Source organism: Corythoichthys intestinalis, chromosome 1, assembly GCF_030265065.1.
Source record: "Corythoichthys intestinalis isolate RoL2023-P3 chromosome 1, ASM3026506v1, whole genome shotgun sequence".
In the NCBI taxonomy this organism is placed as follows: domain Eukaryota; kingdom Metazoa; phylum Chordata; class Actinopteri; order Syngnathiformes; family Syngnathidae; genus Corythoichthys; species Corythoichthys intestinalis.
This window is the reverse complement of record NC_080395.1, coordinates 7,997,899-8,019,576: the sequence shown is the minus strand read 5'-3', so window position 1 is coordinate 8,019,576 and position 21,678 is coordinate 7,997,899. Positions and strand designations below refer to the sequence as shown.

Sequence of the window (21,678 nt, the reverse complement as noted above, 5' to 3'; positions counted from 1 at the left end):
CGGAGAATAAGATGAAGATATAATAAATAATAACTAGAAACTGCAATTTCGGGAGAAATTACACCTTGGTCTTTCCTCTGTGGAGATACAAATCTTAGCCCCACTCAGGTCTATCAATAGAATGGACCATAATGCCAGTCAATGGCACTAAACAAAGTAAAAGCTATTAGAAAAGATTGGGAGAGTTGGACGTCCATGGCCGTCAATGGCAGCACCCTCCATAAGCATCATTGTAATTGGGGACATTTGGGGTACACGTCCTATTGATATCTGGTCATTTTTTGTTGATTTGGGCAAAAAAAAAAAATTCCCATTGAAAATGAATGGGAAAAATTTTGGACGTCCATGGACGTCAATGGTATTAACTTACATAAGCGTCAATGGATACCAAGTACATTGGCATCAATAGAATGAACAAACATGAAGAAATGCCATTAGAAATTAATGGGAAGTTTGGACGTCCATGGACGTCAATGGCATCACCCTCCATAAGCAGCAATACAATCGGGGACATTTGGGGGACACGTCCTATTGATATCTGGTCATTTTTTGTTGATTTGGGGAAAAAAAAAAAATTCCCATTGAAAATGAATGGGAAAAATTTTGGACGTCCATGGACGTCAATTGTATCAACTTACATAAGCGTCAATGGATACCAAGTACATTGGCATCAATAGAATGAACAAACATGAAGAAATGCCATTAGAAATTAATGGGAAGTTTGGACGTCCATAGACGTCAATGGCATCACCCTCCATAAGCAGCAATACAATCGGGGACATTTGGGGTACACGTCCTATTGATATATGGTCATTTTTTGTTGATTTGGGCAAAAAAAAAAAATTCCCATTGAAAATGAATGGGAAAAATTTTGGACGTCCATGGACGTCAATGGTATCAACTTACATAAGCGTCAATGGATACCAAGTACATTGGCATCAATAGAATGAACAAACATGAAGAAATGCCATTAGAAAAGATTGGGAGAGTTGGACGTCCATGGCCGTCAATGGCAGCACCCTCCATAAGCATCATTGTAATTGGGGACATTTGGGGTACATGTCCTATTGATATCTGGTCATTTTTTGTTGATTTGGGCAAAAAAAAAAAATTCCCATTGAAAATGAATGGGAAAAATTTTGGACGTCCATGGACGTCAATGGTATCAACTTACATAAGCGTCAATGGATACCAAGTACATTGGCATCAATAGAATGAACAAACATGAAGAAATGCCATTAGAAATTAATGGGAAGTTTGGACGTCCATGGACGTCAATGGCATCACCCTCCATAAGCAGCAATACAATCGGGGACATTTGGGGGACACGTCCTATTGATATCTGGTCATTTTTTGTTGATTTGGGGAAAAAAAAAAAATTCCCATTGAAAATGAATGGGAAAAATTTTGGACGTCCATGGACGTCAATTGTATCAACTTACATAAGCGTCAATGGATACCAAGTACATTGGCATCAATAGAATGAACAAACATGAAGAAATGCCATTAGAAATTAATGGGAAGTTTGGACGTCCATAGACCTCAATGGCATCACCCTCCATAAGCAGCAATACAATCGGGGACATTTGGGGTACACGTCCTATTGATATATGGTCATTTTTTGTTGATTTGGGCAAAAAAAAAAAATTCCCATTGAAAATGAATGGGAAAAATTTTGGACGTCCATGGACGTCAATGGTATCAACTTACATAAGCGTCAATGGATACCAAGTACATTGGCATCAATAGAATGAACAAACATGAAGAAATGCCATTAGAAATTAATGGGAAGTTTGGACGTCCATGGACGTCAATGGCATCACCCTCCATAAGCAGCAATACAATCGGGGACATTTGGGGTACACGTCCTATTGATATCTGGTCATTTTTTGTTGATTTGGGGAAAAAAAAAAAATTCCCATTGAAAATGAATGGGAAAAATTTTGGACGTCCATGGACGTCAATGGTATCAACTTACATAAGCGTCAATGGATACCAAGTACATTGGCATCAATAGAATGAACAAACATGAAGAAATGCCATTAGAAATTAATGGGAAGTTTGGACGTCCATGGACGTCAATGGCATCACCCTCCATAAGCAGCAATACAATCGGGGACATTTGGGGGACACGTCCTATTGATATCTAGTCATTTTCTGTTGATTTGGGGAAAAAAAAAAAATTCCCATTGAAAATGAATGGGAAAAATTTTGGACGTCCATGGACGTCAATGGTATCAACTTACATAAGCGTCAATGGATACCAAGTACATTGGCATCAATAGAATGAACAAACATGAAGAAATGCCATTAGAAATTAATGGGAAGTTTGGACGTCCATGGACGTCAATGGCATCACCCTCCATAAGCAGCAATACAATCGGGGACATTTGGGGGACACGTCCTATTGATATTTAGTCATTTTCTTTTGATTTGGGAGAAGAAAAAAAATTTCCCATTGAAAATGAATGGGAAAAATTTTGGACGTCCATGGACGTCAATGGTGTCAACTTACATAAGCGTCAATGGAATCCAAGTACATTGGCATCAATAGAATGAACAAACATGAAGAAATGCCATTGGAAATGTATGGGAAGTTTGGACGTCCCTGGACGTCAATGGCATCACCCTCCATAAGCAGCAATGCAATCGGGGACATTTGGGGGACACGTCCTATTGATATCTAGTCATTTTCTGTTGATTTGGGGGAAAAAAAAAAATTTCCCATTGAAAATGAATGGGAAAATTTTTGGACGTCCATGGATGTCAATGGCAGCACCCCCCATAAGCGTCAATGGAGTTGGGGACGTTTGGGGTATACGTCCTATTGATATCTGGTCATTTTCTGTCGATTTGGAGAAATTTAGTTTTTTCCCCATTGAAAATGAATGGGAAAAATTTTGGACGTCCATGGATGTCAATGGCAGCACCCCCCATAAGCGTCAATGGAGTTGGGGACGTTTGGGGTATACGTCCTATTGATATCTGGTCATTTTCTGTCGATTTGGAGAAATTTAGTTTTTTCCCCATTGAAAATGAATGGGGAAAATTTTGGACGTCCATGGAAGTCAATGGCAGCACCCCCCATAAGCGTCAATGGAATTGGGGAAGTTTGGGGGACACGTCCTATTGATATCTGGCCATTTTCTGTTTATTTGGGGAAATTTTGTTTTTTCCCCATTGAAAATGAATGGGAAAAATTTTGGACGTCCGTGGCAGTCAATGGCATCGACATCCATATAGTCAATTGAATCCAAGTACATTGGCATCAGTAGATTCGACATGCATGGCCGTCAATGGCATCAATGCAATGTAAATTCTATGGAAATCCCATTGGAAGTGAATGGGACTTTTCCCATTCGAAATGAATGGGATAGTTTTTGGCAAATTTCCGAGGAAGCGTAATTTTTTTCCAAATTCTGTATACAACTTTTATGCCCCTCACCGTCCCGGAATTTTTGATGCCCAAATTATGTGATTTGGTCAAAAATTGTAGGACTAGATACATTTTGAAACTTTTTTTTTTTTTCGGAAAATTGCCGTTTACGGGCGAACGGAAAATTTTTCGTGGCGTTTTGAAAAATTCCCATCGTCACGCGATAATTCCGGTCATGCCGATACTTGAACGGTGCCGATCGGGGCTACGGTTTGGGCTGTGCGTTGGCTCAAAAAAACGCGGAGAATAAGATGAATAAATAATAATAATAATAACTAGAAACTGCAATTTCGGGAGAAATTACACACCTTGGTCTTTCCTCTGTGGAGATACAGATCTTAGCCCCACTCAGGTCTATCAATAGAATGGACCATAATGCCAGTCAATGGCACTAAACAAAGTAAAAGCCATTAGAAAAGATTGGGAGAATTGGACGTCCATGGCCGTCAATGGCATCACCCTCCATAAGCGGCAATGCAATCGGGGACATTTGGGGGACAGGTCCTATTGATATCTAGTCATTTTCTGTTGATTTGGGGAAAAAAAAAAAATTCCCATTGAAAATGAATGGGTAAAATTTTGGACGTCCATGGACGTCAATGGCAGCACCCCCCATAAGCGTCAATGGAGTTGGGGACGTTTGGGGTATACGTCCTATTGATATCTGGTCATTTTCTGTTGATTTGGAGAAATTTAGTTTTTTCCCCATTGAAAATGAATGGGAAAAATTTTGGACGTCCATGGAAGTCAATGGCGGCACGCTTCATAAGCGTCAATGGAATTGGGGAAGTTTGGGGGACACGTCCTATTGATATCTGGTCATTTTCTGTTGATTTGGGGTAATTTTGTTTTTTCCCCATTGAAAATGAATGGGAAAAATTTTGGACGTCCATGGCAGTCAATGGCATCGACATCCATATAATCAATTGAATCCAAGTACATTGGCATCAGTAGATTCGACATGCATGGCCGTCAATGGCATCAATGCAATGTAAATTCCATTGGAAATCCCATTGGAAGTGAATGGGACTTTTCCCATTCGAAATGAATGGGATAGTTTTTGGCAAATTTCCGAGGAAGCGTAATTTTTTTCCAAATTCTGTATACAACTTTTATGCCCCTCACCGTCCCGGAATTTTTGATGCCCAAATTATGTGATTTGGTCAAAAATTGTAGGACTAGATACATTTTGAAACTTTTTTTTTTTTCACGGAAAATTGCCGTTTACGGACGAACGGAAAAATTTTCCGGGCCATTTGTAAAGTTTCCTGTGTCACGCGAAAATTCCGGTCGTGCCGATACTTGAACGGTGCCGATCGGTCTAACGGTTCGGGCTGTGAAGCGCGCGTTTTTTTTCCATTCAAAATGAATAGGAAAGTTTTTGGCAAATTTCCGGGGAACCGTAAATTTTTGCCAAATTCTGTATACAACTTTTATGCCCCTCACCGTCCCGGAATTTTTGATGCCCAAATTATGTGATTTGGTCAAAAATTGTAGGACTAGATACATTTTGAAACTTTTTTTATTTTTCGGAAAATTGCCGTTTACGGGCGAACGGAAAATTTTTCGTGGCGGTTTGAAAAATTCCCATCGTCACGCGAAAATTCCGGTCGTGCCGATACTTGAACTGTGCCGATCGGTGCTACGGTTTGGGCTGTGCGTTGGCTCAAAAAAACGCGGAGAATAAGATGAATAAATAACTAGAAACTGCAATTTCGGGAGAAATTACACACCTTGGTCTTTCCTCTGTGGAGACACAGATCTTAGCCCCACTCAGGTCTATCAATAGAATGGATCATAATGCCAGTCATTGGCAAAAAACAAAGTAAAAGCCGTTAGAAATGAATGGGAGAATTGGACGTCCATGGACGTCAATGGCGGCACCTTTCATAATTGTTAATGGAATCGGGGAAGTTTGGGGGACACGTCCTAATGATATCTAGTCATTTTCTGTTGATTTGGGGGAAAAAAAAAAATTCCCATTGAAAATGAATGGGAAAAATTTTGGACGTCCATGGAAGTCAATGGTATCAACTTACATAAGCGTCAATGGAATCCAAGTACATTGGCATCAATAAAATGAACAAACATGAAGAAATGCCATTGGAAATGAATGGGAAGTTTAGACGTCCATGAACGTCAATGGCATCACCCTCCATAAGCGGCAATGCAATCGGGGACATTTGGGGGAAACGTCCTAATGATATCTAGTCATTTTCTGTTGATTTGGGAAAAAAAAAAAAAAATCCCATTGAAAATGAATGGGTAAAATTTTGGACGTCCATGGACGTCAATGGTATCAACTTACATAAGCGTCAATGGAATCCAAGTACATTGGCATCAATAAAATGAACAAACATGAAGAAATGGCTTTGGAAATGATTGGGAAGTTTGGACGTCCATGGACGTCAATGGCATCACCCCCCATAAGCGGTAATGCAATCGGGGACATTTGGGGGACACGTCCTAATGATATCTAGTCATTTTCTGTTGATTTGGGGAAAAAAAAAAAATTCCCATTGAAAATGAATGGGAAAAATTTTGGACGTCCATGGACGTCAATGGTATCAACTTACATAACCGTCAATGGAATCCAAGTACATTGGCATCAAAAGAATGAACAAACATGAAGAAATGCCATTGGAAATGAATGGGAAGTTTGGACGTCCCTGGACGTCAATGGCATCACCCTCCATAAGTAGCAATGCAATCGGGGACATTTGGGGGACAGGTCCTATTGATATCTAGTCATTTTCTGTTGATTTGGGGAAAAAAAAAAATTTCCCATTGAAAATGAATGGGAAAAATTTTGGACGTCCATGGACGTCAATGGTATCAACTTACATAAGCGTCAATGGAATCCAAGTACATTGGCATCAATAAAATGAACAAACATGAAGAAATGCCATTGGAAATGAATGGGAAGTTTAGACGTCCATGAACGTCAATGGCATCACCCTCCATAAGCGGCAATGCAATCGGGGACATTTGGGGGAAACGTCCTAATGATATCTAGTCATTTTCTGTTGATTTGGGAAAAAAAAAAAAAAATCCCATTGAAAATGAATGGGAAAAATTTTGGACGTCCATGGACGTCAATGGTATCAACTTACATAAGCGTCAATGGAATCCAAGTACATTGGCATCAATAAAATGAACAAACATGAAGAAATGGCTTTGGAAATGATTGGGAAGTTTGGACGTCCATGGACGTCAATGGCATCACCCCCCATAAGCGGTAATGCAATCGGGGACATTTGGGGGACACGTCCTAATGATATCTAGTCATTTTCTGTTGATTTGGGGAAAAAAAAAAAATTCCCATTGAAAATGAATGGGAAAAATTTTGGACGTCCATGGACGTCAATGGTATCAACTTACATAACCGTCAATGGAATCCAAGTACATTGGCATCAAAAGAATGAACAAACATGAAGAAATGCCATTGGAAATGAATGGGAAGTTTGGACGTCCCTGGACGTCAATGGCATCACCCTCCATAAGTAGCAATGCAATCGGGGACATTTGGGGGACAGGTCCTATTGATATCTAGTCATTTTCTGTTGATTTGGGGAAAAAAAAAAATTTCCCATTGAAAATGAATGGGTAAAATTTTGGACGTCCATGGACGTCAATGGCAGCACCCCCCATAAGCGTCAATGGAATTGGGGACGTTTGGGATATAAGTCCTATTGATATCTGGTCATTTTCTGTTGATTTGGAGAAATTTAGTTTTTTCCCCATTGAAAATGAATGGGAAAAATTTTGGACGTCCATGTAAGTCAATGGCGGCACCCTTCATAAGTGTCAATGGAATTGGGGAAGTTTGGGGGACACGTCCTATTGATATCTGGTCATTTTCTGTTGATTTGGGGTAATTTTGTTTTTTCCCCATTGAAAATGAATGGGAAAAATTTTGGACGTCCATGGCAGTCAATGGCATCGACATCTATATAGTCAGTTGAATCCAAGTACATTGGCATCAGTAGATTCGACATGCATGGCCGTCAATGGCATCAATGCAATGTAAATTCCATTGGAAATCCCATTGGAAGTGAATGGGACTTTTCCCATTCGAAATGAATGGGATAGTTTTTGGCAAATTTCCGAGGAAGCGTAATTTTTTTCCAAATTCTGTATACAACTTTTATGCCCCTCACCGTCCCGGAATTTTTGATGCCCAAATTATGTGATTTGGTCAAAAATTGTAGGACTAGATACATTTTGAAACTTTTTTTTTTTTCACGGAAAATTGCCGTTTACGGACGAACGGAAAAATTTTCGGGGCCATTTGTAAAGTTTCCTGTGTCACGCGAAAATTCCGGTCGTGCCGATACTTGAACGGTGCCGATCGGTCTAACGGTTCGGGCTGTGAAGCGCGCGTTTTTTTTCCATTCAAAATGAATAGGAAAGTTTTTGGCAAATTTCCGGGGAACCGTAAATTTTTGCCAAATTCTGTATACAACTTTTATGCCCCTCACCGTCCCGGAATTTTTGATGCCCAAATTATGTGATTTGGTCAAAAATTGTAGGACTAGATACATTTTGAAACTTTTTTTGTTTTTCGGAAAATTGCCGTTTACGGGCGAACGGAAAATTTTTCGTGGCGGTTTGAAAAATTCCCATCGTCACGCGAAAATTCCGGTCGTGCCGATACTTGAACTGTGCCGATCGGTGCTACGGTTTGGGCTGTGCGTTGGCTCAAAAAAACGCGGAGAATAAGATGAATAAATAACTAGAAACTGCAATTTCGGGAGAAATTACACCTTGGTCTTTCCTCTGTGGAGATACAAATCTTAGCCCCACTCAGGTCTATCAATAGAATGGACCATAATGCCAGTCAATGGCACTAAACAAAGTAAAAGCCATTAGAAAAGATTGGGAGAATTGGACGTCCATGGCCGTCAATGGCGGCACCCTTCATAAGCGTCAATGGAATTGGAGAAGTTTGGGGGACACGTCCTATTGATATCTGGTCATTTTTTGTTGATTTGGGGAAAAAAAAAAAATTCCCATTGAAAATGAATGGGAAAAATTTTGGACGTCCATGGACGTCAATGGTATCAACTTACATAAGCGTCAATGGAATCCAAGTACATTGGCATCAATAGAATGAACAAACATGAAGAAATGCCATTGGAAATGAATGGGAAGTTTGGACGTCCATGGACGTCAATGGCATCACCCTCCATAAGCGCCAATCCAATCGGGGACATTTGGGGGACACGTCCTATTGATATCTGGTCATTTTTTGTTGATTTGGGGAAAAAAAAAAAATTCCCATTGAAAATGAATGGGAAAAATTTTGGACGTCCATGGACGTCAATGGTATCAACTTACATAAGCGTCAAAGGAATCCAAGTACATTGGCATCAATAGAATGAACAAACATGAAGAAATGCCATTGGAAATGAATGGGAAGTTTGGACGTCCATGAACGTCAATGGCATCACCCTCCATAAGCAGCAATGCAATCGGGGACATTTGGGGGACACGTCCTAATGATGTCTAGTCATTTTCTGTTGATTTGGGGAAAAAAAAAAAATTCCCATTGAAAATGAATGGGAAAAATTTTGGACGTCCATGGACGTCAATGGTATCAACTTACATAAGCGTCAATGGAATCCAAGTACATTGGCATCAATAGAATGAACAAACATGAAGAAATGCCATTGGGATTTAATGGGAAGTTTGGACGTCCATGAACGTCAATGGCATCACCCTCCATAAGCGGCAATGCAATCGGGGACATTTGGGGGACACGTCCTAATGATATCTAGTCATTTTCTGTTGATTTGGGGGAAAAAAAAAAATTCCCATTGAAAATGAATGGGAAAATTTTTGGACGTCCATGGACGTCAATGGCAGCACCCCCCATAAGCGTCAATGGAGTTGGGGACGTTTGGGGTATACGTCCTATTAATATCTGGTCATTTTCTGTTGATTTGGGGAAATTTAGTTTTTTCCCCATTGAAAATGAATGGGAAAATTTTTGGACGTCCATGGACGTCAATGGCAGCACCCCCTATAAGCGTCAATGGAGTTCGGAACGTTTGGGGGAGACCTACTATTGATAACTGGTCATTTTCTGATGATTTGGGGAAATTTAGTTTTTTCCCCATTGAAAATGAATGGGAAAAATTTTGGACGTCCATGGACGTCAATGGCAGCACCCCCCATAAGCGTCAATGGAGTTGGGAACGTTTGGGGTATACGTCCTATTAATATCTAGTCATTTTCTGTTGATTTGGGGAAATTGAGTTTTTTCCCCATTGAAAATGAATGGGAAAAATTTTGGACGTCCATGGCCGTCAATGGCATCGACATCCATATAGTCAAATGAATCCAAGTACATTGGCATCAATAGATTCGACATGCATGGCCGTCAATGGCATCAATGCAATGTAAAGTCCATTGGAAATACTATTGAAAGTGAATGGGAAATTTTCCCATTAGAAATGAATGGGATAGTTTTTGGCAAATATCCGGAGAACCGTAAATTTTTTCCAAATTCTGTATACAATCTTTATGCCCCCCACCGTCCCGGAATTTTTGATGTCCAAATTATGTGATTTGCTCAAAAATTGTAGGACAAGTAGCGTTTTGAAATTTTTTTTAAAAATTGGAAAATCGGCGTTTACGGCCGAACGGAAAAATTTTCGGGGTCGTTTGAAAAATTCCCATCGTCGCACGAAAATTCCGGTCGTGTCGATACTTGAACGGTGCCGATCGGTGCTACGGTTCGGGCTGCGCGGCGCGCCGAAAAAAACGTCAACAATTATTGAATAATAATAATAATAAAGAATAATAATAAAGAAGTACAATAAAGTTGTACAACAACATAACCTTGTTCTTTCCCTTGGAAAGACCAAGGTAATAAGTACAATTACACACCTTGGTCTTTCCTCTGTGGAGATACAGATCTTAGCCCCACTCAGGTCTATCAATAGAATGGACCATAATGCCAGTCAATGGCACTAAACAAAGTAAAAGCCATTAGAAAAGATTGGGAGAATTGGACGTCCATGGCCGTCAATGGCATCACCCTCCATAAGCGGCAATGCAATCGGGGACATTTGGGGGACAGGTCCTATTGATATCTAGTCATTTTCTGTTGATTTGGGGAAAAAAAAAAAATTCCCATTGAAAATGAATGGGTAAAATTTTGGACGTCCATGGACGTCAATGGCAGCACCCCCCATAAGCGTCAATGGAGTTGGGGACGTTTGGGGTATACGTCCTATTGATATCTGGTCATTTTCTGTTGATTTGGAGAAATTTAGTTTTTTCCCCATTGAAAATGAATGGGAAAAATTTTGGACGTCCATGGAAGTCAATGGCGGCACGCTTCATAAGCGTCAATGGAATTGGGGAAGTTTGGGGGACACGTCCTATTGATATCTGGTCATTTTCTGTTGATTTGGGGTAATTTTGTTTTTTCCCCATTGAAAATGAATGGGAAAAATTTTGGACGTCCATGGCAGTCAATGGCATCGACATCCATATAATCAATTGAATCCAAGTACATTGGCATCAGTAGATTCGACATGCATGGCCGTCAATGGCATCAATGCAATGTAAATTCCATTGGAAATCCCATTGGAAGTGAATGGGACTTTTCCCATTCGAAATGAATGGGATAGTTTTTGGCAAATTTCCGAGGAAGCGTAATTTTTTTCCAAATTCTGTATACAACTTTTATGCCCCTCACCGTCCCGGAATTTTTGATGCCCAAATTATGTGATTTGGTCAAAAATTGTAGGACTAGATACATTTTGAAACTTTTTTTTTTTTCACGGAAAATTGCCGTTTACGGACGAACGGAAAAATTTTCCGGGCCATTTGTAAAGTTTCCTGTGTCACGCGAAAATTCCGGTCGTGCCGATACTTGAACGGTGCCGATCGGTCTAACGGTTCGGGCTGTGAAGCGCGCGTTTTTTTTCCATTCAAAATGAATAGGAAAGTTTTTGGCAAATTTCCGGGGAACCGTAAATTTTTGCCAAATTCTGTATACAACTTTTATGCCCCTCACCGTCCCGGAATTTTTGATGCCCAAATTATGTGATTTGGTCAAAAATTGTAGGACTAGATACATTTTGAAACTTTTTTTATTTTTCGGAAAATTGCCGTTTACGGGCGAACGGAAAATTTTTCGTGGCGGTTTGAAAAATTCCCATCGTCACGCGAAAATTCCGGTCGTGCCGATACTTGAACTGTGCCGATCGGTGCTACGGTTTGGGCTGTGCGTTGGCTCAAAAAAACGCGGAGAATAAGATGAATAAATAATAAGTACAATAAAGTTGCACAATAACAATACCTTGTTCTTTCTTTCAGAAAGACCAAGGTAATAAAGTTGCACAATAACAATACCTTGTTCTTTCTTTCAGAAAGACCAAGGTAATAAAGTTGCACAATAACAATACCTTGTTCTTTCTTTCAGAAAGACCAAGGTAATAATAAGTACAATAAAGTTGTAGAATATCATTACCTTGTTCTTTCCTTTGGAAAGACCAAGGTAATAATAAGGCGAATAAAGTTGCAGAATAACAATACCTTGTTCTTTCCATAGGAAAGACCAAGGTAATAATAACGCTATTAATTAAATAGATAATAACCAAATAACCCGCTCTGAGTTTTTCACATAAAAAAGCCAGGAAATGTTTTTTTTTTTTTTTTTTAAATCTAAATGCTCTCTGTTGTTCAGGGGGCCGAACCAAATGTAGTTTGGGGACTCCTATTGTACAGGATGAAGAGGAGCGGCCCTGGGCAAGGTCCTCCCTCTCCATACTCTTTGTTAGTCGGGCAATGCACTGGAGGTGCATTTTAAAGGGTATGCCATGCCCTGGGAAAATGTTAATATTCCATCATTTATCCATAAACACATGCCTTTTGTATTCATATCATGCCACTTTGTGTAATTACACACAAGAAAATGAGAGAAATTTGACTCGATTGTCAAGCTAAAACGACCGGCGCCGAGATCTGGCAGATTGTGTGCGTGACGTCACGACAAGTGAAGAGAGTGCCACCGGCCACTAGGGGGGCAGCGCCTGTCTGCATCAATATACAGTAATTCCTTCTAGTGAGGGGAGAATTAGCATTGTTTTGAGCTGTTTATGCTGTTGCATTGTGTTCATCCTGCACATATTCCAGGTTCCCTCATGAAGAAACACCCCTCATTGTCAATAAAACAGAATTCAGAATTGACAGTGAGGGGTGTTTCTTCAACAAGAAAAAGGCTCAGTGCTTTAATACTGAATGGCAGACAATTTCGTTTCTAGTTTCAGCGACGAATCCGACGTAGAAGGACGTAACGAATGTTCATCTAATGGTGACGAGGAGAGTTACAAAGCTTTAATCGGTGTTTTAGGTTACCAATTTGAGCCCAAACGAACGCCAATGCAGCGTGATGAAACGGTCATTGAGGGGAGCAATGACACTGATGAAACATCGGCAGCAGATCGTGTGGGAAACACCAGTGATTTGTTTTGCATTTCTTTTTGTGAAGCTGATACACCGTGACTGCAAAATAAAGGAATGCATAGAATAATTATCATTTATTGCGCTATCATAGCTTTTGCTCTGCCAACAGACACAAATATGAATGGGATCAGAGGATTTGTTCTATATATTTTACGAACGATAATTTATACATGTGTCCAGTCCTGTATCCAATGCGTGACATTTTTTTATTATAAAAGAGTACTCACTCTGGCCATTTCGAGCTTGGCTGCTCCCCTCCTTTGCTTAGCCTTAGCCTCCTTTGCCACTCATCGTCCTCTTTCTTGATATCTCGGGACTGTCAGGCAGAGACGATGAGGCGGACTCAGTTGCGGAGGTTCAGGCAAAAAACTTTATTTTGAAAACAGAGGTTCTTCCGCTGACATGCGGGGATGTGAAAAAATACAAACAAAAGGCTCTCCAACGGAGGATTAAGTCAGGGCAACGACAGTTCAAACAAAAACGCACTCCAAAAGGGAGGAAAGGCAAAAACTAAAAACACTCCTAATGGATGAAAAAGTCAAGATGGCTAAGATCAAAAAAAGGCTCAAACACAAAGCGCTCCAAGTGGAGGATAATATTCAGAATCACTATGACAAGCTATGGCGAGAGGCTGACGTGACTGACCTTGGTAGAAAGACACTTCTGCACTAGACAAGGGAAACTAAGGCAATATATACACAGGGGGTAATGTGGAACAGGTGGAAACAATAGGTGATTAGGTGACCAGAGGAAGGGCAAGTACGCAGACACAAGGAGGGTGAAGCTTTCAAAATAAAACAGGAAATGACATGGCATGACAGGGACATTTAGGTAGCTGCGCGTGTATGGTCGGCACCGCATCTCCTTTGAACAGCAATCTTTTAGCAAAATCCGATTTCACTTGTCCGTAGTTCGAGAAGCTTTCAGGTGGAAAATGCGCACCACAGAAAAGTGTGCCGGAGGCTGTGTCTAGAAAATTAGCCCTCTTTGCACGGACGAACTTTACCCATTGTCTGCGTAGTCCAGCTTTTTTTTTCGCGTTCGGGAACCCATGGATACTATATTCCGATAAATAACTATTTGTACACCACATAGCACAGCAGTTTTGAACCATTTTTGTGATGTTTTCGTCAAACAAACCCCAACGCTACTCTCTAGTCGTTAAAAAACAATGGCACCTGGCTCCGCCTCGACCGTCAATCACTTGTCGTGACGTCCCCGCCCCATTCGGCTGTTTCCGGAACACTTTCGGGAATGTTCGTCATTTTCGATCTATTTTCGATAATTGCTCATTAATGTGATTGATTTTTTTGTTAACTTTATCAATATTTGTTATTTTGGCACATAACGGTTCTATTGATGTCTCACACCCCCTTTGCCGCTACATACCCTTTGAATTCAATGATGATTGACAGATGTTTGCGTTTTATCTAGCAGGAGGCCCGCGAATTGTAAAGCACCGCATGCGTCAACACTCTTTAACTTGTTAAACAGTTGCTGTGGCAACTCATTGTGTGTAAGTGAGCAGCTTGAGCGGAGTTGAGTGGACTCACTCAATGAAGCATTTAATAAAGCCAAGCATTTTTCTACTTGTTTCGAAGTCATTCGGTGGGACAGTAACAGTTTAAAACATCATAATCATCATATCTTTTTCCAATGCTAAATCTGAATAAATTGCACACATAAAAACAACTGTCAAAACTCCTAAAACCACTAAAATGCAGATAAAACTGCTTTTGGCTCAGTTATTCCTATAACACATACAAAGAAGAAAACAGATTTTCATTTAAAATATTTTTTTTTCAATGATTTGCAAAATAAAAGTTAACAAAAACAGCAGTAACCCAACCTCCATCTCCTATTTTTCTCCTACACATCTAAATGAAAAACCTCAATTTTGGATGTACATTAAAATTGAAGCTAGTGCAAACATTTACTTTTCAATTATTATTTTTTTTTTTTTTTCCTAAGATAATAGACCATAGACTTCATAATATATTGACAGGACACTGGGCCGATTCATCGGGGGCCTATTTAAAAAAAAAAAACAACCTCCAAATTAAATATTTTCAAAAACAAAGCTGCTACTGACCTTGAGTCTCCATGAACCGTGGCATAAAAAAAAATTCAAAAGTTTTTCCCCTTATAAAATCCCGATTATTTTTTATGTAACAAAACTACTATAAAATTCTCAGATTTTACACCAGATGCACAAAAATCACCAAATGCTATACAATAATATAATCACCTATATTTTCAGAATTTTTTGCCCAAAATAGCAGCTTAAATTTTATTTTGTGGAAATTTGGCATTTTTTTCAATAGCTTATAAATTACTCAATTTTATCATCAGAAACGTGATACTTGAGGAAAGCATGCAGAAACAATTATAAATAATATTCAAATAAATTATTAATTCTATATACAATCACAATTTATTATTTATTGAATTCCAGTGTCACTATGGGTCATGGGGAGGGATGGCCGCTTGAGGACAGCCCAGCTATCCCCTGTCCACCTGCTTGATCAGGACGTCAAACATCACAGAAGGCAGGTCACTCCTCACGAGCTCCACGACGATCTCCATGTTCTCCTGCTGAGCAAGGTCTTGGTTGGCCTGGACCTTCCTGGCCAGGTAGCCATCGTTCGTCGGTAGGTCCGACTGATCCTCGGCCAGCTTCCTGGCAAGCTCGGCCAAGATCTCCTCCTCTAACTTGGCACGGTCCAGGTCGGCCTTCACGTCCCCGGGAAGGAACCCGAGGAACTTTATCAAGTGCAGGCGCTGGGCCGGCCTATTGCTGACCATGAAGTTCTTTATGCCCGTCCAGTAATTGGTGCCCCACATGTGGCAGCGCTTGCCAAAACAATGCTCCGTCGGCTCAGAGTTGGCCTTCCCCACGCACACATACTTGATTCCGAGGAGCTTACGGAAGATGATGTCCCTGCAGGAGGCGGGCAGGGCATTGCCCATTCCCCATGGTGGTTAAAAGCCAAAAAAAAACAAAAAACGGGCAGTTATAATTCATTTTACGTAAATATTTTGAAGTCTCAAAACGAGATTTTAAGTTGAAAAATCTTGTGAATAAATGCGTTAATCCCTGAATTTTTAATAGATATGAATGTAAAAAAGTCTAGATCAGGGGTGCTCAATGTTTTTTGCTCCAAGATCTACTTTTAAATGAGACATCCTCCCGCGATCTACCTTAAGAGAGGGTGAACTAAAAAAAGAAAAAAATTTAAATGGACAGTTACAGTAATTATGCTTTGTGAGCAACATATGAGGTTATGTTGCTCACAAAACACAAATAACTGTGTACATTAAAAAAATATATAAATTAAAAATGGACGGTAAATTATGTTTGCTCACATAACATAATTAACTATGTACATACATTTTTTTTTTTTTTTAATGCCGCGATCTACCCACACTAGCGTTGCGATCGACTGGTCGATCGCGATCGACGTAATGGGCACCCCTGGTCTAGATTGAAAAAGGGCCAATTTGAATTGGGATCTCTCTACGGGTGCGTGGAATAAAGCAGGTGACGCTGTAATGTTGTGAATCCGATCGAGATTCAAAGAGGCTGTTCGGCATTTATTTGTGGTTTACTTAAGAGAATGATGAGGATGGGTTTGTGTGGTTTTCTGCAATACAGCATACCCATATGCAACATGTCAGTTATATATTACACATACGCGTATACTGTATAAACCAAGAGCGTAGGTTTGGACTCAACATTGGTAGGGACGATATAAAAGCATAACCTACATGTACACTTTTTGCTGGGGACGGAACAGTAATAAGACCAAACAGATTGGGTATATGGGGATCCAGGCCACATTTCTCATGAATATGAACCTAATTAATTGATAGGCTAAATGATCAATGCAAAATAAATCCGTATCGACTGATACTAACTTTTACGTGCATTGGTTCAGGAGATACACTATCCGATTAAAACCTCTGTTTTCAAAAACTACCAAAGTATTTTGAAAACTTCCCGAATAAATGTCTAGTTTTTATTAACAAACATAAACATAATGGAAATAATTCACTTAATAATGGTAGGGTGAATTCTATCCCTAAATTCCCTATGTAGCTGAACTCATTATATAATGCAAATACGGTTGCTTTAAAAGTTTGTGGGGACAATTTTAGCATCCTGAAAAGTTAGTATTCTTATGTCCCTACTGTCCCTATGCAAACCTATGCCCTTGGTATCACGTTGTTTGCTGCTTTGTGTTTCAACTGTAAAGCGTCTTTCAGCATTGGTAAAAGCGGTCTACAAATAAAGTATTATTATTATTATAAACATATCTACCTAAATTAACACGATCAGCAAACAACTTAAAGGGATCCCCGACCTTAAATACACATAGGCTCTAATAAAACAAAATTGTTCTCTTGTACTAAAATATGTTGTTAGAAACACATAAAATGTTAAATCAATGGCAATATTTTATAATACTTAGTAAGGATGTCCCGATCCAGGTTTTTGCACTTCCAATCCGATACCGATATTGTTTTGCACTTCCGATGCCGATACCGATACCGGCCTATCTGAGCATGTGTTAAAGTTTAAAGTTATTTAGCCTCCTTACTTAGTTGTCAGACTCATGTTGAAAAAGGTTTTAGTACTCTTGATAACAACTAGCCAGCTGAATTAGGTGAGTTTGAATAACACACAACGGTTGGTAACAAGAAACTGACCTGTTTATTCAGTGACAAATACAAAACATTATAAATAACAAACAGAAAGGGCATAGTCAGTCAGTAAAACGTGCAAATAATATTGTAAACTGTCTTAAAAAAGGAAAACACGCAAACAACCTCAGTGGAAAATCCCACAAACCCCCCAAGCTATTAGATGCTTTTAATGTTTCGTGCATTAGTTACTAAAATTGTCTAAAAAGCCTCTCAGGTTTAGATAAACGATTATTTCAGTATCAAGTTAACGTTTTAAAACAGTAAATAAAATACTCAAGTCCCCATTCTGTATCAGCAGCTTTAAACTACATTCAATTCATTTAATTTTGCGAATCAACTGTTAAAGTTGTTAAAATTGCTCCCGTTATTCCATAATTTCCCTTCTGTCTACTTTCGACATGTGAAAGTTTTAAAACTGTTTTGAAGATAGATTCAAGTCATGATTTTGCCGATTTAGTGGTATTTTAGATAAAAAGTTAATTAGGTTCGCTTGGAAGGTTCACAACAGCCTACGAGGGAAGTCTCCTGCTTTAAGATGGCGGCTGTTTACTAACGCAACTAGTTTTCAATACTTCAATGTTGCTAACGCCGTCGAGTCTGTCCTTTTGCATCTAGTTCTATATACATACGATATCTATTATCTCCAGTAAAACGATGTTGACGTAGTTTGTAGCGGCTGTCAGCAGCAGTCAGGTATTCTTGTGTTTTTTTATCCAGCCGCATGAGTTGAGCTAAAGCCGTGAGTTGAGCATTGGCATTACCCGGGTGTGACAAGCATGTTGTTTACTCTCGGGACGCAATGCAGTCCATTTCTCATTACGTAGCAGAGACCGCGCTGTGTATTAGTTCCGCTTTACTTGACATATGGCGGAAAACACTCGGGTGACGTGAAGTTCCGCTTTGAGACCCCCAATTTATCCAACTTTCAAATTGTCCGATATGCATGTGTGATACATCATTGGAAATATTAAAATCTAAATTTTCTGGGGGAAGAAAAATATTGAGCAGGAGGGCATATCTAGAAAAATATATATATTTTTTAAACAGCAAAACCCTATCTGGAGGTGAGAGCACGCGAGAACAGAATTACAGACGCCATGACTTTAATGAGATATTATTGCGTACTTACTTCGTTTCGATCCAAAAACTCCATATAGCATGTATCACTGAGTGTCAAGACATAGCTGTGAATGGCCACAGCTGGATTTTGGGGTGATTTTTATGGGTGAAACATGGTAATATAACAAGGGTCGCCATCCAGAAATCGCAGACATCAAGGAGTGGTCGAGATTTTCATTTTCATATTTACCCTTTTAAACTTTTTTTTTTTTTCCAACTTTTTTTGTTTGGATCAAGTATTTATCATCTAACATATCAGAGAAAATGCGACAGTAACCAAAAAAAAAAAAATACAATTAAGCGATAGTGATGAGGTAGATATCCGTGACTTTTTTACAGACGCCATTTTTTTCATTGTGACATAATTTGTTTAAAAGTTTAAAATATGTGAGTGAATAATTTTTTAAAGTGTTCTCGAATCTTCCACGGCCGAATCACTCAAGGATATAATGACGGCTGGGCATGTTATACCGTGGTTCTAAGTGTTGGATGGTGCGTCTTTACTCACGAGAGATAATGGCTCTTCATCCAGAATGAATTCTTCGACTCTTGTTATTCCCTGGGCTGTGGGACTGTCGAGTGCCAGTTTGTCACGCATAGCAAAAGTTTCTGCCAGTGTTAGTTGCGTACGACCTTTCTTTTTGTCTTCGGTTTTCTTAACATATTTCTTATATTGTTTGTGGTGGTATTTCGCTAAATGCTTGATAAGGTTGGTTGTATTAAAACTTCTTACAGCTTTACCACCACACTTGACTTTAGTGTGGCATATGTTGCACTCTGCCTCTTCGTCTTTGTTGTCCTTTAAGGTGAAATGATCCCACACAGCTGACATTTTTACCGATAAAATCTCTCGGTAAATTGGGAGACGGTAATGTAGTGTGTTGAAGGTGTCGTAAAATGCGGACCGGATTTTAGGGAAACCGAAGCAAAAACTGGAATGGATTATGTAAATCGGTGCGCTGGAAAACCCGGACCGGAATTAAAAAAAAAACTCGATCGGAAGTCTGGATCGGAATTTTTCCATGTTGGCCGATCCGATACCGATGCGCATTTTTTTGCCCATATCGGCGTCCGATCTCTCCGTATTACATATTTTGACCAATAGTTTGTGCCATGTTTTGCGGGCTCGGAGTGATGACGTAAATGAGACTTTGCGTATTGCTGCTCTTTTGTGTTTTTTCATTGCAAGCAAAATAAATGAAGATATTACTGCCACTACCTGTGGTGTAAGGAGTCGTTTTGTGCATTGCAATCATTTGAAATCTGCTTCATTGTAGAATTACTGGACCTTTTTATTACTACTATCAAACATTTTTGTTCATTGCGGACTGTCTTAATTCCTTTTTTGTAAACTGTTATTAGAGCTCTGTTCTATAAATATGGGTTGTACATACCAGTGCTCTTTGTATTGCATTAATTCTCATTATTCAACAAAATTGGACGACGATGGTATCATGCTTACAATCAATTATTACAATAAAATTGTTCAAATGTGTTCGTCGTCATATAGTTTTAGTCGGCGATAACTTTTAAAATTAGTCGTCAAATATTTTCAGTATCGTCATCAGTGACAAAAACAATAATGCTATTGAATGGTGCTTACATAAAATTATCAAAACAATAAAGACTATATATTTTATATAAGTATGTTTTATCTATGAGCACTGTCGTTAACTGTGACTTCCCTCTGCTTGGCCACTTGCTGCTCATGCATTTCTGGAATTAGATGTTACATACACTGTACGTCATCTTAAAGGGTACCTCGGACTTGTAGGTTCTAATAAGCCACAATTGTTGTCTTTTACTACAATATGTTATTAGAAACACATAAAATATTGACGTTGTTTTAAAAATCTATAATATTTAGTACATGTTTTGACCTACGGAGGTCGTCATGTTTGATGCGCGCAATGGACACTGGGGGTGATGACGTGGTTGGGATGGACTGGGAGAATCTCTGTGCTAGCTAACAAGCGAAGGGAGTATGCTGCTGCTGGTCAGATTGTTTTATAACAGAGCTGTGGCATGAGTTCCCGATGTAACTGCATCCAATTCCAGCTCATCAGCAGTGTCAAACCGATCCTAGGCAGGTTGCCGAGATATTGACTTGCTACCATTTCACAGTTTGTAAAGTATATCCCTTCATTGCGAATTGCATCATTGCCTTGTTTTGTTTGTTTGTTTGTTTGTTTGTTTGTTTGTTTGTTTCTCATCACGGAGTTCCCCTTTTTTTTTTTTTTTCTTAATCCCGACCAACTGGACTCAGTTTTTTGTCTCCTTTTTGTGATCGCGTGTTTTTTGTGTGTTCAAGGAACCTAGGGTCCTACCTTGCATTCATGGACTGCAACAGATTTGTTGGTTTTCATCGGCGAGTTACTGAGTTAATGATTGCAGTTAACAGATCAATGAAAAATACACTTACTATCGATGTAGAAAAAAGAACATGGTCCTTGTGGGGTTAGTTAATGCTACTAAATGGCATGTTCTTGAACTTTTCCTGCATGCAGGGATTTTTTTTTTTTAAAATGTATCCTGTGTCCCACAGACGTCATAGTGGAAGACCTTCACCCGAAGAAGCACGATCCCCCTAACGTTAAACAGGAGGAGTCAGAGATGTCGTACATCCAACAGGAGGCGGAGCCAGAGACCCCCAGCATGAAAGAAGAACAGGAAGATGAAATCCCCAAGTTTCCAATGACTGTTAGTGTGGAGAGTGAAGAAGATGAAGGTCCAAGTGAAGAGAGCAGAGCAACAAAACTAGCGAGCAGTTCCTTGTTTCAACACCTGAGAACAAAAGGTGAGGGACGATCACAGGTCGACCTCTTAGCGCCACTGTCGGACAGCGACGACGTAACATCACACTCTTCTGACTTTAACACCGATGAGGAGGATGTTGACTTTGATGCTTCAAAATCCTTTAACAAGTCATCACT

The 21,678-nt window shown here is 39.6% G+C and overlaps 1 protein-coding gene across 1 annotated transcript in view; it reads left to right on the top strand.

Moving 5' to 3' along the window:
* Nucleotides 1-21,419, top strand: part of LOC130915150 (zinc metalloprotease ZmpB-like) — a 61,012-nt gene extending 39,593 nt beyond the window's left edge. The window contains exons 5-6 of the mRNA XM_057834960.1: nucleotides 15,375-15,553; nucleotides 21,291-21,419. Coding sequence (XP_057690943.1) covers nucleotides 15,375-15,553; nucleotides 21,291-21,299 — 188 coding nt within the window. The 3' untranslated portion in view covers nucleotides 21,300-21,419. The remainder of the gene's footprint in view (nucleotides 1-15,374; nucleotides 15,554-21,290) is intronic.
* Nucleotides 21,420-21,678: the final 259 nt, after the last annotated feature.